This window comes from Nerophis lumbriciformis, linkage group LG30 (genome assembly GCF_033978685.3).
Source record: "Nerophis lumbriciformis linkage group LG30, RoL_Nlum_v2.1, whole genome shotgun sequence".
NCBI classification, from domain to species: Eukaryota; Metazoa; Chordata; class Actinopteri; order Syngnathiformes; family Syngnathidae; genus Nerophis; species Nerophis lumbriciformis.
Genome location: NC_084577.2, coordinates 17971233 through 17990086, shown reverse-complemented (window position 1 = coordinate 17990086; position 18854 = coordinate 17971233). Strand labels below are relative to the sequence as shown.

Below are 18854 nucleotides of genomic sequence, written 5' to 3'. Positions count from 1 at the left end.
GCTGACCTGCTCTATGGAGATGGAGATTTCAAGTTCCAACAGAACTTGGCGCCTGCACACAGCGCAAAATCTACCCGTGCCTGGTTTACGGACCATGGTATTTCTGTTCTAAATTGGCCCGCCAACTCCCCTGACCTTAGCCCCATAGAAAATCTGTGGGGTATTGTGAAAAGGAAGATGCAGAATGTCAGACCCAAAAACGCAGAAGAGTTAAAGGCCACTATCAGAGCAACCTGGGCTCTCATAACACCTGAGCAGTGCCAGAAACTCATCGACTCCATGCCACGCCGCATTAACGCAGTAATTGAGGCAAAAGGAGCTCCAACCAAGTATTGAGTATTGTACATGCTCATATTTTTCATTTTCATACTTTTCAGTTGGCCAACATTTCTAAAAATCCCTTTTTTGTATTAGCCTTAAGTAATATTCTAATTTTGTGACACACGGAATTTTGGATTTTCATTTGTTGCCACTTCAAATCATCAAAATTAAATGAAATAAACATTTGAATGCATCAGTCTGTGTGCAATGAATAAATATAATGTACAAGTTACACCTTTTGAATGCAATTACTGAAATAAATCAAGTTTTTCAAAATATTCTAATTTACTGGCTTTTACCTGTGTGTGTGTGTGTGTGTGTGTGTGTGTGTGTGTGTGTGTGTGTGTGTGTGTGTGTGTGTGTGTGTGTGTGTGTGTGTGTGTGTGTGTGTGTGTGTGTGTGTGTGTGTGTGTGTGTGTGTGTGTGTGTGTGTATATATATACCGGTATATATAATTATGTGTGTGTGTGTGTGTGTGTGTGTATAAGTGTATATATATATGTGCGTACGTACAGTATTTGCACCTCTTTAAATGTTTCACTCGGTTTCAATGCAGCTATTTGCTAAAATTAAAAAAAAACATTTTATTTCTTATTGAATGTACACTCAGCACCCCATCTTGACAGAAAAAAAACAAAAATGTAAATAAGTTTGCAAATTGATTAAAAAATAAAAACTTAAATATCTAATGGTCATAAGTATTCAGACGTTTTGCTCAGCATTGAGTAGAAGCACCCTTTGAGCTAGTACAGGCATGAGTCTTCTTGGCAAAGATGCAACAGGTTTTTCACACCTGGATTTGGGTATCCTCTGCCATTCCTTCTTGCAGATCCTCTCCATTTCTGTCAGGTTGGATGGTGAATGTTGATGGATAGCCATGTTCAGCGTTTCTCAGAGATGCTCAATTGGGTTTTGGTCTTTGCTCTGGCTGGGCTAGTCAAGAATGGTCTCAAAGTTGTTATTTTAGCTGTGTGCTTAGGGTCATTGTCTTGTTGGAAGTTTAATGTTTGTCCCAGTCTGAGGTCCTGAGCACTCTGGAAGAGGTTTTCGTCCAGGATATCGCTGTACTTAGTCGCATTCTTCTTTCTTCCAATTGCAACCAGTTGTCCTGTCCCAGCAGCTGAAAAACAATGCCATAGCATGATGTTGCCACCACCCTGTTTCACTGTTGGGATTTTATTGGGCAGGTTTTCTCGACATATACGTCTTAGAATTAAAGTTCAATCGTGGTCTCATCAGACCAGAGAATCTTATTTCTCATAGTCTGGAAGTTCATTTGTTTTTTGGCAAACTATGCAGGCTTTTATGTCTTGCACTGAGGAGTGGCTTCCGTCAGGCTACTTTGCCATAAAGCCCCAACTGGTGGAGGGCTGCAGTGATGTTTGACTGTGTGGAACTTTCTCCCATCTCCTTACAGCATTTCTGGAGCTAAACCACAGTGATATTTGAGTTCTTCTTTGCCTCTCTCACCAAGGCTCTTCTACCACGATTGCTCAGTTTGGCTGGTCGTCCCAAACTTCTTCCATTTAAGGATTATGGAGGCCACTGTGCTCACAGTAATCTTGAGTGCTGCAGAAATTATTTTGTAATCCTGGCCAGATCTGTGCCTTGCCACAATTCTGTTTCTGAGCTCCTTGAGCAGTCTTTCAACGCCATGATTCTTATTTGCTCTGACATGCACTGTGAGCTGTAAGTGCGTTTATAGACAGGTGTGCGCCTCTCCTAATCAAGTCCAATCAGTTTAATTAAACACAGCTGGACTCCATTGAAGGAGCAGAACCATCTCAAGTAGGATCAGAAAAAACGATAATATGTGAGTTAAATATAAGTGTTTTTAAGTGGGTTTAGTGACACCCTGGAAATACGGACTCATAAGGATTTCACTGATTTTTATTAGACTATTATTGTATGCTACATTTTGATTTTGCTCTACAGTGGCTTATTTTGCATCTGCACTCACAAAAACAAGCAGCAAGTTTAATCATGCTAAAACCGAGACCTTTTTTTGAAAGTTTAGGCCTAAAACCCGGGTGTATGTAATAATTGTAATTACGGTATCAACCTTCAGCATAGTATTCGCTTCTGAATAAATACAATTTATGTTAACAATTGACATTCTTTTGTTTTCTTTAAGGTGATCGAGCACGACGTTCACCAAGAAAACTGCCCACTGCCGCAAAGGAAGAGAGGAAGAGGTGGGTGATACCCAAATTCCTTCCTCATAAGTATGACGTCAAGCTGGTCAATGAGGACAAGGTTAGTATTCTTTTTTTTCATGTTAGCCAAGACATAGCATTGTCTTGTTTTTAAAATCCCTACGTTTTGCTCTAAAATGACTCTGAAGTTGTTGTTGATGGACATAAAAAGGAATTGACTCTAGTCCGTCTGACCGATGCCACAGGTGATTAGTGATGTGCCAGCAGACAGCCTTTACAGAACAGAGCGCCCTCCAACCAAAGAGATCATCCGCTACTTTATCAGACACTATGCTCAGAGGCTGGGCATGGGAGAGAGTGCGCCCTGGGTTGTTGAAGATGAACTGGTGAAGAAGTTCAATCTCCCCAGTAAATTCAGTGACTTTCTTCTTGACCCACACAAGGTATTGCACTTGTAATTATATAGGCATATATCCATCCATATGCCTGTTAATTAGATCCGCCCAACTAATACTCCTTTACTATTTTTAAAGTTTTTAGCTGCGAATCCCTCTGTAAAGCGCAAGAGCTTGTCGTCCTCGGAGGGTAAACCTAGAAAGAGGCAGAAGTCCCTTGGCACACCAGGAGAGGATTCAGGAAATGATAAAGGAGAGAAGAAAAGGGGAAACAAGAAAGATGCCCTGGGGGCGCCACTAAGTCCTACCATCTGGGGCCACATCCAGGTAGGCTACATGTAAATATTAAGACACAGTTTGGTCTGTCAGTTTGTAGGGTTGGTAATCAGGTGATTTTCCCAGAATTTATAAAAATGTTAAACGTTGATTCCTTTTTTTGATACTCAGATTTCTTACTGGAAGAATTAGCTGCTGCAAAGTTGGCTCGCAGCTAACTGTTTATCTCCACACACCATGTGAACCCGGTCCTCTAAATCTTTAATTACGGCAATTAAACTGCAGTTGTTAAAATGCAAAACCAACTTTTCTTACATATTAGTACATGCTGTTGGGTATTTGGGATCTGCATAAATCCCGAAAATTTGAAATCAAACCGTGGAGGTATTACGGAGATATTTATAAAATAATCTTGCCTACCTTCCTTCTTCCGCCAAACAACAAGCGGTTTGGAATGTGCACAATCAGTGACGTCACAAATTGGGAGTATGGAATAAATTTACCTAGAGTGCCTTGCTCGCGTCCGCCATTGTAGTCATAGCTGTTGTCAACAAGTTCCTTATTTTTTGCTGTCCTTCTGTTGTGTGACAGACTGGGTCGTACATGGACACGCGTCTTCAGCTGTTGCCATTTTTAATACAAAGGTATTAAAAATGGCATTAAATGTATAGTTCTCACTTATATCTGTCAGTAGACTCGCTATGGAAGCGCTAAAATCTACAACAAAGATGGCGGGGAGAAGACACATTTGAAATGGAGGCAGTAAATAAAGTCCAACCACAAAACAGCGCATCCTAAAGAGGCGTTCAGAAAGCGGCTCCGTCTGTAAAACTATGCAAAGCAGGAGCAGGCAAGCTAATAGCTAATTTATCTGCTAAGCTACCTTGAAACAACTCAAGAGAACAAGTGCTTCGTAAACTTTTAGAAGTGTAGATGGCACCGCTTTGCAGCAGAAAGTAAGCAAATGGTAAAAGGAAATTAACAAATAGATGAATAAGAGTTAGCGAGTGGGATAATACAGTATAATAACAATTGCAATGACAACTGCTCAGTTGCTGTCAAGCGACCACTGTCAGGCACACACGTAAAAATAATCCATAAATAGCGTTGATACCAATTGTAGTATCAAGTGAAGATTGATACTAGGGCAGGGGTGTCAAAGTTGTTTTCATTGAGGGGCCACGTTGCAGTTATGGCTGCCCTCAGAGGGCCTCGTGTAACAGTTACTCTATGAATTGGCCTATGCATTTGATTAATATGTTTTATTTAAAGAGACTGTAAAAAATAAATCTGTAGATTTTACAATAAAAAACTTGCAACTCAGTCATGAGATTTTTTCTGTAAAATAAACACTGATAAAGTACTTTATTGACGCTTTACATAAACTGACATGGCGAGCCAGAGTTGGCCCCCCGGGCATTGACTTTGACACCTGTGTACTAGAGTGACTACATCGTTATATTTATTTTATATTTATATATTTATTGTATATTTATATTTATATCTTCTTTTTTTTTTCATTTTGGGTAATGCTTACAAACTAAGGAAATGTATTCTACACACAAGGACTTTAAAAGCAAACAACAAAGGATTTAAATACAGTAAGTAGTCGATAGTAATTTTTGCTATCGGCCGATTTCACTCATGGCAGCATAAACACTGATTGGAACATTCCTTTTTTTTTTTTTATGAGGTTTTCAAAAATAAAGTGAAAATGTAGATTGATATTGTGGTTAAAAATAACCCCGAAAGAATAGTAGATTTTTGACCCATTTTGAACCGTAATTGCAAATCAAACGATGCCCAACCCCAGTCAGTTTTGAGTTGTCATCCATAAAGCTTTAATTTTGTCTTTTCTTCCTCATTGCAGAAAATATCCATGAATAGTTCACCATTAAAGGTGAAGAACTCTGGAACACTTAAGAAAGGAGAGGGTAAAAGCTCCGGTCCTTCTAGTAGAAAATCTAGTGACAGGAAGGATGGTAGGAAAAACGGAAAGAATGATTTTAAAGCTTCTAGAAAAGATGGTAAAGCTGGTGTAAAATCATCAAAGATGAAGCAGATGACGCTGCTGCACCTAGCTAAGAGCCCTGCTGCTGGCAGTCCCAGGAAACGAGCACGCAGTAGTAGCACGGGCACACCTAAACTGGGGAAGCCACTACATCCAATGGCTCTCCACCTTCTTCGTTACTACAAGGAGAACAAGGGCAAAGAATACAAAAAGCATGTTCTGTCTGGCCTCATCACCAAAGCTGCAAAGGCCTTGTCCCTCGATGACCGGGGCAGGCTGCCCGATGAGCTAAGAGAGCTGGTGCAAAAACGCTGGGAGAGACTGGAGCAAAAGAGACGCTGGGAAGCCATGAGTGAAGAGGAAAAACAAGAAGAGATGAAAAAGAAGCGAGAGGATCTCAAAGAGAAACTACGGGAAAAGGCTAAGGAAAGGCGGGAAAAGGAGATGCTGGTCCGTATTGAACAATCACGTCGATACGAGGACCAGGAGATTGAAGGTGGCAAGAGCCTGCCCACATTTAAGCTTGTTGACATGCCCGAGGGGCTGCCCAACACCCTTTTTGGAGATGTTGCAATGGTTGTGGAATTCCTCCACTGTTATGCTGGCTTGCTGATGCCAGATGACAATTATCCCATCACATCCATGACCCTGATGGAATCATTAGCTGGAGAACGAGCTGGCTTCCACTACCTAAACCGTGTCCTGGTGGTACTGCTTCAGACGCTGCTGCAGGATGAACTGGCCGAGGGCTACAGTGAGCTGGATATCCCCTTATCCGAGATCCCCCTCACGCTGCACTCTGTGTCCGAGCTGGCGAGGCTGTGTTTGCGTCCCAATGACGCTCAAGGGGAGGAAAGTGGTCACGGATCTGTGGACTTGGCCTTGAGCTGCTTTGACGATGTGGTGACCAGCGAGTTCCTGGAGAAGCTTGAAACCGTTGAGGTGTTTGAACTTTGCCCCGAAGAGAAGGTCAACCTGCTCGTAGCGCTGTGCCACCGCATCCTCATGACCTACTCGGTGGAAGACCACGTGGAGAGCATGCAGCAGCGCACCGCTGAACTGTGGAAGGAGCGCTTGGCAATGTTGAAAGAGGTCAACCGCAAGATGGCCGAGAAGAAGAAGCAAAAAGAGGTTGAGGGCAAAGGTAAGTTGGAGTGTTGTGCGATACAGACCAACGTTAGTTTTTAATAGTATCGCTGTATCATGATGATCCATGTTGATGACACATTTGCAAAATTGACAGCGACAAGCTAATGGCCGCATCCTCAACGCAATGTAGCATCCTCGCGAGCAGCCAATGTCCCTCCACAATGCAGCTTCTAAATCACTAATCGGCAAATGCAGGATATTTGGACGAGGAATAGCTAAACATGCTACACCACACAATGTCAGAGGATACAAAAACCATAGCAAACCGCTAAGCTCCATCTCTCGAATGTAAACGGGGGTGGGCAGGTCGATACAAATATCAACAGTAACGATGCTAAGTATATGATCAATCCGACAATGATTAGATAGATAATTGTTATTATGACAAAATGTTATGTCAATGTTTACAACCTCAAGAAATATAAGCCACTGGTAGTTTTTGCTTTTTTTCCAGTTATTTTGTAGTATTGACTTCATTAAAAATATTGTGTGTAAAGATGTCCGATAATGGCTTCGGGTGTATATTGTAGCGTCCCGGAAGAGTTAGTGCTGCAAGGGGTTCTGGGTATTGGTTCTGTTGTGTTTATGTTGTATTACGGTGCGGATGTTCTCCCGAAATGTGTTTGTCATTCTTGTTTGGTGTGGGTTCACAGTGTGGTGCATATTTGTAACAGTGTTAAAGTTGTTTATACGGCCAACCTCAGTGTGACCTGTATGGCTGTTGACCAAGTATGGTTTGCATTCACTCGTGTGTGTGAAAAGCCATAGGTATTATGTGATTGGACCGGCATGCAAACTCAGTGCCTTTAAGGTTTATTGGTGCTCTATACTTCTCCCTACGTCAGTGTACCACTATGTACAGTGGCGTTTTAAAAAGTCATAAATTTTACTTTTTGAAACCGATACCGATAATTTCCGATATTACATTTTAAAGCATTTATCGGCCTTTTTGAAACCGATACCGATAATTTCCGATATTACATTTTAAAGCATTTATCGGCCGATAATATCGGCAGCCCGATATTATCGGACATCTCTAATTGTATGTAATAAAAGGGAATAAGGACACATATTAAATCACTTACATTGTTTAAATCACTTACATTGTTATGCCCTCCTGTGTACCGTATTTGTCGGTTACAGTGAGCAAATATGTAACCACTTGGTATTGGATCGATGCCCAATAACAACAGAAGAATAAATGCCTGTTAATTTTGACAGAAGTGTAGAGAGAACCTTGTCAGAATAGAAAGTAACCAGCTATGAACAGCAAATTAGCAAGTAGATTATTAATAGTTTCGACAAAATAATACACCCGGAAATTATGCTTTGTTATTGTAAATGTCAGCATCTTAACCCATTTTAATTGCTTCTATTATCATTTATATGCCAAATATATTGTGATATATTTATTTATATGTAGAGGCTGCAATATACTATATGTCGCGATATAGATTTTGGACCATATTGCTAAGTTTTAATCATTACAGAAACATGAACTGGACATACAAATATATATGTATTGTTTATTTAATTTTTTTAAACAAAAAACAATCACTATTGCTTTTAAAATAATGCTTTGTTGTTTTCCCGCGTCCTAAGATGATAAGAAGAAAAAGGACGATCCAAAGAAGGAGATCAAGAAAGAAGTAAAGATCGAGCTGGTAGACCTGATCAGCTCAGTGAAGAGCAGACAGCTGATGAGCATACAAGCCAGGAAGGAAAGGGAGGAGATGGACAAACAGAACAAAGGTGAACCTTAGCTGACCTTACTTTACCTGACCTCACCACACCTTGCTACAACTCAGACAAAAATCTGAATTGTCAACTAATTTGTTTGTGTATTATCACCACCAAGAGCGCATGGAGGAGGCGGCTGAAGAAGAGCGACTGCGCAGACAAAGAGCTACAGCAGAAAAGAATTTCAAGGATGGTATAACCAAGGCCAGGCTTGTTTTCCGCAGAACTCCACTTGGTACAGACAGGAATCATAACAGGTAATTACCTCCTGAAAAATAATTTATATTCAGAACAAATGAGTCCGTTGAAATTATTATTCATCGAATTCACATCTTTGTCCAGGTACTGGCTTTTCTCTGATGTTGTTCCTGGGTTGTACATTGAGAAAGGCTGGGTGCAGGAAAACATAGACTACAACTTCACTCCTTCGCCTGGGGAAAAAACAACTGAACCTGAGTTGGATGATGATGAGGATGGTGAGGCTACTGACAAAGACAAAGTTTTATACCGCCCTTTCAAAAATTATGTATGAGAATGTGAATGTGTGTTTTGCATAGATATTGTTTGATTTAGAGCAATGGTCCTCAAAGTTTTTTTCACCAAGTACCACCTCAGAAAACACTTGGCTCTCTTCAATACCATAAAAATGACTAACATTTTAAAATACAGTAGCATAGTAGTCCTAAGTATTCATGAAAAAACTTGGCTCAGGTTTTATTTAACAAGTATATTTAATATTTGTGGCCACTGTAACATTGCACAAACATCAACAATGACACTCCATATATTTACATATTTCCTTGGCATCCCACAAGATGGAGCCTGCGTACCACAGTTTGAGAATCACTGATTTCGAACACTTCTTTGTATGCAGGAACAGACGGGGATGACGGAAGTATCAATGGTACCAGTACTGACGGGGCCCAGCAGGGGGCAGCAGCAGACATTTGTATAGAAAATACAACTCCTAAGCAAGGACAAAATCTCTGGTTAGTGCTGGTCATTCGGTTTTCTCTTTGCCCTTTGGTTTAAATATTGTATGTATATGCTTTTCTAAATTCTGATATTTTAATCCTGTCAACAGGTTCATCTGTGACAGTCCATCGGAACTGGAGGAACTGATGGAAAGTCTTCACCCTCAAGGAGTCAGAGAGAGTGAACTGAAGGCAAAGATAGAAAACATGTAAGTTGATGCATAAATATTTATGGAATTAAAAAAAACATGTCTCTACTAAGCCTGTTTGGTTTTGATGTCTTAGTCAGTCTGTCTGTCCAGGTATAACCTACGTTATTAAAAAATATACATTCGGAAATGAAATGCACTTGAGTGTTATCAAGCCAGTGACTAGTTACTGGGAAAAATAAAATATTTCGCTTTCCCACCAACTCTCCACGGCGACTATAAATAGTATAATTTTTCTATGAAATTGTTATTTAAAAAAACATCTGCATAACATTGTCCCTATTAACATTAAAAAATATATATATAAATCAACTTACAACAAGAAGTGGCCTAGTGGTTAGAGTGTCCGCCCTGAGATCGGTAGGTTGCGAGTTCAAACCCCGGCCGAGTCATACCAAAGACTATAAAAATGGGACCCATTACCTCCCTGCTTGGCACTCAGCATCAAGGGTTGGAATTGGGGGTTAAATCACCAAAAATTATTCCCGGGCGCGGCACCGCTGCTGCCCACTGTTCCCCTTACCTCCCAGGGGGTGAACAAGGGGATGGGTCAAATGCAGAGGACAAATTTCAACACACCTAGTGTGTGTGTGACTATCATTGGTACTTTAACTTAACATTGTTTTTAGGTGTTACAGAAAATATTTAAATTGCATCAATTTGCATGACATTACAAAGAAAATCCAATTTTGACCCACATGAACCATTTATTAAAAATAAAATGAAATAACCAATACATTCAAATTTATCAGCAACATTAACTCAGAGCACACTATATAAAACAACTTAACCTATGAAACAAGAATGAATTGTGCAGATGTTTTATTTATTTTTTTAATCCAAATGAAAAAGTCAGGATTAATGTCTACAATGATCACGTCACAGCTTCGAAGCATAATACTGAATGATACTGATAATGCATGTTTTCCGGGGTCACACGCGTTTGCCCCAGCATCTCTCCCTGACCCCCCCAACCCATTATTTGAGAAGGACTGTACCAAGCATTAGCAATGAAAGTAAATATGATGCTGATTCCTTCTGATTGTACAGGTACCAGGACATCATGCACTCTATTAATTTGACCCGCAAGGAGAAAGTGGTCACTCGGGCCGCTGATGGGGACACAGAGCTGCTGAAATATCTACGCAGTGATATTCAGGAGATAGCCTCACGCCTCCTGAAGGGTGGTCTGGGATACTTTGATGACGACGCGGACATTGAAGATCAGGTAAGCCGGTTTAAAGTGTCCATCACTGCAGTTGTGTTCACAGGTTCGCTTTGCTTTGGTTAGTTAAAACGAACTGTGCTACCTAATAAGTGGATCAATGATGAATATCAAAATATGCAGCTCAACAAGGATCCAGTGCCTAGCATAAAGCACTAAATGCCCTAAAATTGTTTGGTTGAAATTAATTGAATGCACAGGTGCAAAGCCACTTGTTGCTCTTTTGTTGAGATGAGCAGTTAAAAGGGCTGTTTGCAACCTTCAGCTGCGGCCTAGAAGTTGCTAACTTTTTGAAGTGTTGTATTATATCACTTCTTCTTCAGGCTTGAGCACATAAACTACGCTCCACACAACACACACGCATAGTTATGTTTAGGAACACAACGATTAGTCGACGTCGACAAAAATCAACCATAACTTGACGCAACAAATTAATTTTTCGGTGACGTCACACTCTTGCGTTTTTCCAGACAGCAACTAACATAAGCGAGTCAGCACGACCAGTAAATGGTAAGCAACAATATATAAAATTGTAAATTGTTCTTTGGGCACAATTTAAAAAAATAAATAAATACAAATAAAAAGCCCAGTGTGTTTCATGTCTTTTAATTTTTATTTTAATATTTTAAAATTGTTCTTTGAGTGCAATAAGAAACAAGTTTTATGTATTGTAAGATTTTCTGTTAAAATGAAGCTAATGATGACTTTTGTTTGTGGTCCTCTTTATTTTGAGAAGTATCAAAATACGTTTTGGTAACGCTACCAAAATATTGGTATCGGGGCAACTGAGCAGCCTATTTCATAAATGTTTCTGTATGAAGTAGTCATCCTTATTGTCAGTTAGCACACGCCTAAAGCAATCGCAAGCTGAATTTAAAAGCCTGTTAATAAATTAGAGCGACTGGCAGTTATTTAAAAAAACAGAAATAAAAACTTGTTGTCAGCACAAAATACAAATAAACTTACAATTCCTCAGCAAAACAACGCAAGTCCGCATAGGAAAAAACGGTATTGACTGACTTTGTGCTTCAATGATGTCCCCAATACTTTTTTTCCCTAAACTACTAGTTGTATGTGTTATTCTGTAGAGTTCTCATTTTGTCCTTTCATGCAAGTGAAAAAGTCCAATTATGTAGGTTGTATGATTGCTTCCTAACTGCCCATTGCGTCCTCTGTCCACAGCTGGAGACAATGGACACCCTGAAAGAATTAGGAGAGAGTATCATTACAATTCAGGCATGTGTGATCAAGAAGTTTCTGCAAGGATTTATGGCCCCAAAGCAGAAAAAGAAGAAAAAGCAAGCAGGGGAAGAAAACAACAAAGCTGAAGAGGTGGACGAGGAAAAGAAACTAATAGAAGAGGCCAAGGTGTGTATGAAAATATGCCTAGACAGTGGAATTATCTTAGGTTGATTTACATTTTTGCTGCTTCAACCTGAAAATGTTGCCCAGTATTTGGAAAATTTTAACCCTTGTTCACGTAAAATGAATCCCCTTAGGTTGCAACAGCAGTAGAGAAGTGGAAGACAGCCATCCAAGAGGCCCAGACCTTCTCCCGCATGCACGTGTTGCTGGGAATGTTGGATGCCTGCATAAAGTGGGACATGTCTGCAGAGAACGCCCGTTGCAAAGTCTGTCGGAAAAAAGGTAACGTATTGTCAAGAGAGTCATTTGAGACTAGCGATAAGATAGACTTGTCCCCTTTTTGAATAATGAACTTAACTATCTGAACAAAAATAGTGTGGTCTCAAAGTGAACTCTTTGGTGTTCTTTCAGGTGATGATGAGAAACATATCCTCTGTGATGAATGTAACAAGGCCTTCCACCTGTTCTGCCTGAGACCTGTGCTGCACCGTATACCTGAAGGCGAGTGGTTATGTCCGGCCTGTCAGCCCACAGTGGCCAGACGTGGCACACGCTCAAGGTAAGTGTTTCCATCAACAAGCAGTGACAGTCTTGTTGATGCGGTGCCATAGATCCTTTTCAGTCGAGTGCCACTTAACCAAAACTACAGTGGAAAAAGATCAAAAGAGAAAAATTCTGCTCCTCAGAGATTATAAACAAGACAGCGATGAGGAAGATGATCAGGAGGAGTCTGAAGAGGAGGACTCTGACGAAGAGGATGATGACGATGAAGACTCTGAATACAAGTCTATGGGCCACAGCTGTGAGTGTCATAATTCATTATCATTATTCTGTCATCTAATGAAAAACTCTGTCAGGATCTTCTATGCATTTATTTATATTAATCCAAACAATGGCAGCAAATACACTTACATGTAATAAGTGTCAGTTAAACTGTAGTCTTAAAGCTGAGGTACCTAAGTTATATTCTTTAACCCCCCAAAAAGGTTATTAAATGTGTATTTTTGCAATTATTTCATGCAAATATGCGTTCGCGTGTAATTTGATCAACGCTGTTCCTTCGTACTACTAGATCAGTGGTGTACAAACTTTTTTTACTAATGGTCGCATACTGAAATATCAAAGGATGCAGGGGCCATTATGATATATTTCATTTTAAATATCAGTACAATACAGTTGACCCTCGCCACATCGCGCTTTTAAGTTTTGTAGGTTCATTCTTTTGCAGATTGTTTTTTTAGTATATGACATGTATTTTTGCCTTCAATTAAGCATTTTGAAGCACAAATTTTGCTAAATGAACTGAAAATATAAAAACTACAGTAATATTGGCATTAGATGAGACGAGGGTTCCTAAAGTCATTATAGTACATATGTCTAATTTTTGTATTATGTCTATTATGTTGTATTTAACAAGTACAAAGGTGACTAAAGGGTGGTATTCCATGTGTAGAGGGCTCTCATAAAATACAATAAAAATGTATTTAAAAACGTACTGTACCGGTATATGCTTTAACTATGAAAATATTCCATTTATAATTATTATTTCCTACTTCGAGGAGATTTGTTTCCCATGGTTTGACCCGGAACCAATAAGCCAGTAAGGAACCAGTAATAAATGAGGGACTATTGAACACAGTTTGTTTGTTTTTTTTAAGAAGAAAAAACAAGCCTGCATTTCAGCTTTGTGTTATTGGTGTCAACACTTAAAGTGTTTCCTGTTACATTACATCACTTTGCTTTTTTGTTTTACTTTTTGTTTTTGTCTCAGTAATAGTGTTTTATAGAATGTACCAGGGGCCTTTTAAAAAATAATTGCTGCTGTCCAAAAACAGCTCTTGTGTCACCCACTCCTGCACTAGATGGAGCCAGTTGGGGTGTCTCATAGTTTGAAAATATCAGATTGATGCAAGGGTGTTTAATATTCATATGCGACAGTAAGCTTGGTTATGTACTCCTGCACTGATCAAAAAGTTTTTCTGTGAAATTGGTGAAAATGTTTTATTTTATTTAATCGATCATAACAGTAATGTGTGGCTTTTTTTTTCTTCATCTTTTGTTATTGCTCAACAGTGAGATCCAGGAAGAAAAGTAAGCAGTCCTCAAAAAGTTCTAAAAGTAAATCTAAAAAGAAATCGTCCACAAGCAGTCAGAGCAGCAAGCAGAGGACTGGTCCCAACATCCCTGCTGACATAGATGAACTGGTAAGAAACCAACTGGTTCATTAATTGCACAGGTGTGTACTTTGTGTGGCTTTTTAAACGTCGCCTGTGTGTTGTTTTCTGGAGGTGCGTCAGACTTCCCAGTCAGGAGTGCGCAGACAGGTGCGAGAGATGGAGAAGTGTGAGGAAATTCTCAAGAAACTGACGAAGTTTCGTTACAGTTGGCCTTTTAGGTGAGTGGATCTTTTTTTACACAAAATAACTTAGGCTTGTCCCGTTATGAGAATTTCAGTAGTCGATACAGATACCTTTGAATTTCCAAGATGCTCGATACTTACCATATTGTTCGTACTATAAGGTGCACTTAAAATCATTTGATTTTCTCAAAAATCGGCAGTGCAGTTTATAACCCGGTGTGCTTTGTGCATGTTCTAATTCTGGTTATCCTTACAGACTTTTTTTGTGGTACAAGGTGTAAAATGTGTGCATTCATCCTCCGTTGATGCCATTTCTAATACAAAGTAGTGTATAGTTCCTAAGTAATCTGTCAATACACTCGCTATTGAAGCACTAAAAACTACCGGTACAACAAAGATGACGGGTGAAAAGACGCTGTAGAAATGGAGCCACGTAAATAAGACCCGCCCACCAAACGCTGTATCCTGAAGAGACGATCAGAAAGCAGCTTGACATCACGTCATGGTCTGTAAAACATAATACGTGCAAAATGCTGACCAAAGAACCACCATTACATGTTATGTAGACCACAAGGAAGTGTTTTTAAGTGTAGGAAAAAAAATCATAATATGACCCCTTTTTACACGGCAGTAAAACAGCTGATCAAACAAAACAGAGGTCTTCATCATGAACCCATTAGCTGCGAAACGGTAATTGTACTTCGTTTGAAAGCTCAGTCCAAACAGAAGGGCAATACAGCACCTGCAGTGAGCGAAGTCATCCAAAAGATGGCGCCATAGCACAAACAGTAATACATTCAGTGTCTTTACTTGTTTAGTTTTTTTAAAACTATTTGCATTATGGTTGCCAGTGAAGAAAAATCTATAAATTAGCAGCACTGCTTTATAAGTTTTATTAGTCTAGGAAAAAAGTAGTGACTTATAGTTCAAAATGTACTGTATTTCCCTTTACTTTGGAAGCAGACAAGCTTGATTCATTAGGCCTACAATGTTATGTCAAAACTTTACATGATTTGTGCAAGTAAGTACACTATATTGCCAAAAGTATTTGGCCACCTGCCTTGACTCACATATGAACTTGAAGTGCCATCCCATTCCTAACCCATAGTGTTCAATATGATGTCGGTCCACCCTTTGCAGCTATTACAGCTTCAGCTCTTCTAGGAAGGCTGTCCACAAAGTTGCGGAGTGTGTTTATAGGAATTTTTTTACCATTCTTTCAAAAGCGCATTGGTGAGGTCACACACTGATGTTTGTCGCGAAGGCCTGGCTCTCAGTCTTCGTTCAAATTCATCCCAAAGATGTTCTATCGGGTTCAGGCTAGGACTCTGTGCAGGCCAGTCGAGTTTATCCACACCAGACTCTGTCATCTATGGACCTTGCTTTGTGCACTGGTGCGCAGTCATGTTGGAAGAGGAAGGGACCCGCTCCAAACTGTTCCCACAAGGTTGTGAGCATGGATTTGTCCAAAATGTTTTGGTATCCAGGAGCATTCAAAGTTCCTTTAACTGGAACTAAGGGGCCAAGCCCAACTCCTGAAAAACAACTTCACACCATAATTCCTCCTCCACCAAATTTCACACTCGGCACAATGCAGTCTGAAATGTAGCGTTCTCCTGGCAACCTCCAAACCCAGACTCGTCCATCAGATTGCCAGATGGAAAAGTGTGATTCATCAGTCCAGAGAATGCGTCTCCACTGCTCTAGAGTCCAGTGGCGACGTGCTTTACACCACTGCATCCCACGCTTTGCATTGGACTTGGTGATGTATTGCTTAGATACGGCTGCTCGGCCATGGAAACCAATTCCATGAAGCTCTCTGCGTACTGTACGTGGGCTAATTGGAAGGTCACATGAAGTTTGGAGTTCTGTAGCAACTGACTGTGCAGAAAGTCTTTGCACTATGCGCTTCAGCATCCGCCGACCCCTCTCTGTCAATTTACGTGGCCTACCACTTCATGGCTGAGTTGCTGTTGTTCCCAAACTCTTCCATTTTCTTATAATAAAGCCAACAGTTGACTTTGGAATATTTAGGAGCGAGGAAATTTCACGACTGGATTTGTTGCACAGGTGGCATCCTATGACAGTTCCACGCTGGAAATCACTGAGAGCGGCCCATTCCTTCACAAATGTTTGTAGAAACAGTCTCCATGCCTAAGTGCTTGATTTTATACACCTGTAGCCGGGCCAAGTGATTAGGACACCTGATTCTGATCATTTGGATGGGTGGCCAAATACTTTTGGCAATATAGTGTATTCCTAAAATGAAATAACAATTTTTGATTCTCAAACACGTGAGGTCGATTTGGTCCTAATTGCTCTGTTAAATCTTCTCCAGGGAACCCGTGTCTCCAGAGGAGGCAGAGGACTATCTGGACATCATCTCCCAGCCCATGGATTTCCAGACTATGCAGAGCAAGTTCAGCCAAAGTGCGTATCGTCACGCCCAAGACTTCCTGGAGGACATGAAGTTGGTCTTCTCCAACGCGGAGGAGTACAACGAGCCGGGCAGCGCCGTGCTCTCCTGCATGGCCAAGACCGAGCAGGCCTTCACCGAGCTGCTCCAGAAACTGGTCCCTGGCCTCAGTTACCTCAGGCGACGCACACGCAAACGCATCATTCAAGCTCCAGCCTCATCAGAGGACGAGGAGCAGGAAGAAGAAGAAGACAACGAAGAAGAGGAGGAGGAGAGCGTGCCGCAGAAGAGGGTTCGGAATAACAAATCAAATACAAAGAAAAGCAGCAGCAAACGACGAGGTCGGAATGTGGAAAGCGAAGATGAGGAGGGAGAAGAAGAAGAAGAGGAGAGAGCGCCGCAGAAGAGAGTTCGGAATAACAAATCAAGTACAAAGAAAAGCAGCAGCAAACGGCGAGGTCAGAATGTAGAAAGTGAAGATGAGGAAGAGGAGGAGGGAGAAGAAGAAGAGGAGAGAGCGCCGCAGAAGAGAGTTCGGAATAACAAATCAAATACAAAGAAAAGCAGCAGCAAACGGAGTGGTCAGAATGTGGAAAGTGAAGATGAGGAGGATGCTGGTAAGAGAAGAAGTAAGAGGACCTCTTCCAAACCAAGCGGGAAGGATGACCGGGATCAGGCTAGCGATGGCGAGCAGAACACTCGCAGTACTCGCCAGCAGGGGGGCGGGGCAGAAGCTGACCGTGCGAGCAGTGATGAAGAGCGACCTAGGCAGCGACATTCCAAAAGACAGAAACGCTCATGAACCGTTTTTTTTTTTTTTTTGCTTAGTGAACAGACTCCCTTCCAACTTTAAGCTGGGAAGCAAACCTTTTCTCCTTTTAAATTTCTGTTCATATTTTTTGAAAAATATCAAGAGAAAAGTGATTTATATTTGTAACGTGTATGATTGGTGTTTTCCTTTTTTGTCCCCGTTACCACCACGGAGAGGTCCTCCGAGCTCTTAGAGTGCACCTTTCTTACTCTCCTGCAAACGGTGGCATGGAAGTGCACTTGGACTCCTTTGACATGACTTCCCTGAGCCTTTCCAACTCCCGTCTCCTTGGTGGACGGAAAAAGACGATGCCCGTGTAGTTAGGACCCCATGAACACTTCTAGATGATGTACAACACCATGAAACCTAGGTTCTGTGTATGTGACCACATCAGATGCAACTTTTGTAAACTCTCCCAAAACTCAGTCGGTGTGTCGTGACTTTTGAACCAGCAAACTCAGTTCAGTGTAAAAAAAAAACACGCTAGTACCTCAAGGATGGAGGGCACTATTTTGTGGAATAATGTACCAAACATGCCAGCAACCGCAGGACCACTTTTGCGGAAGTAATGTGCATAAACAGTTGTAAAACCATGTTTTAAACAACAAATGTTTATCTAAAAGGGTATTTTTTTGAATAGTTTATATTTTTTGCACATTTTTTTTTGTTTTTGTAAATGTTTAATCAGGGCTCTCATATTTGTGAGAACATGTATAAAAAAAAAAAGCTATCAAACCTGGCAGGAAGTCAACTGAGTCACATTTTTGTAAAGAACACCTCAGTGATGATTAGTTATAAACAAGTAGTGGTTGTCTTGCTATGTCTTTTCTGGCTCGCCAGGTGGCGCTCTTCTGTTGTTTTTAGCAGCATTTCGGTGTCAACTGCTGGTACTTAACGCCAAACAAGAGGAGACAAAGCAAGCCTTTAGTCCTCCTGTGTGCATCCTGTGTTTGTTTCCTTCATCCATAATGCAATGATGTCAAAAATCTCAATTGCATCATTTGTGCAACAAAAGAGTGGAATTTGACTTCCCAAGATGACACCTGTCTTTAACTGTAAATGTCGCTTACCCACCCTTTTTATACATATGTTTATAGTTTAGACAGGTTTCTGGAGTATTGACATGACAAGATTTTCCAATAAAGATTATGAGTAAAATTTTGATTTGTTGTTTGTTTTTTATATATATGTAAATGTGTATATATATGTATATGTATATATATACATATACTGTACACATATACATACATACAATACAGGCCCAAAGTTTGGACACATAATTTCAATACGTTTTCTTTATTTTCATGACTACATTGTAGATTGTCACTGAAGGCATCAAAATTATGACACCTGTGAAGTAAAAACCATTTCAGGTGACTACCTCTTGAAGCTCATTGAGAGAATGCCAAGTGTGTGCGAAAAAGTAATCAGAGAAAAGGGTGGCTAT

The 18854-nt window shown here is 40.5% G+C and overlaps 1 protein-coding gene across 1 annotated transcript in view; it reads left to right on the top strand.

The window, feature by feature from the left end:
* The window catches only part of baz1b (bromodomain adjacent to zinc finger domain, 1B), a 29498-nt gene extending 10933 nt beyond the window's left edge, over positions 1-18565 (top strand). The window contains exons 5-21 of the mRNA XM_061925690.1: positions 2456-2577; positions 2723-2920; positions 3011-3199; positions 5019-6303; positions 7911-8060; positions 8167-8305; positions 8391-8524; positions 8923-9037; positions 9133-9231; positions 10282-10459; positions 11639-11824; positions 11956-12103; positions 12233-12380; positions 12508-12623; positions 13895-14025; positions 14110-14216; positions 16519-18565. Of these exons, the coding sequence (XP_061781674.1) occupies positions 2456-2577; positions 2723-2920; positions 3011-3199; positions 5019-6303; positions 7911-8060; positions 8167-8305; positions 8391-8524; positions 8923-9037; positions 9133-9231; positions 10282-10459; positions 11639-11824; positions 11956-12103; positions 12233-12380; positions 12508-12623; positions 13895-14025; positions 14110-14216; positions 16519-17398 (4325 nt within the window). The 3' untranslated portion in view covers positions 17399-18565. The remainder of the gene's footprint in view (positions 1-2455; positions 2578-2722; positions 2921-3010; positions 3200-5018; positions 6304-7910; positions 8061-8166; positions 8306-8390; positions 8525-8922; positions 9038-9132; positions 9232-10281; positions 10460-11638; positions 11825-11955; positions 12104-12232; positions 12381-12507; positions 12624-13894; positions 14026-14109; positions 14217-16518) is intronic.
* Positions 18566-18854: the final 289 nt, after the last annotated feature.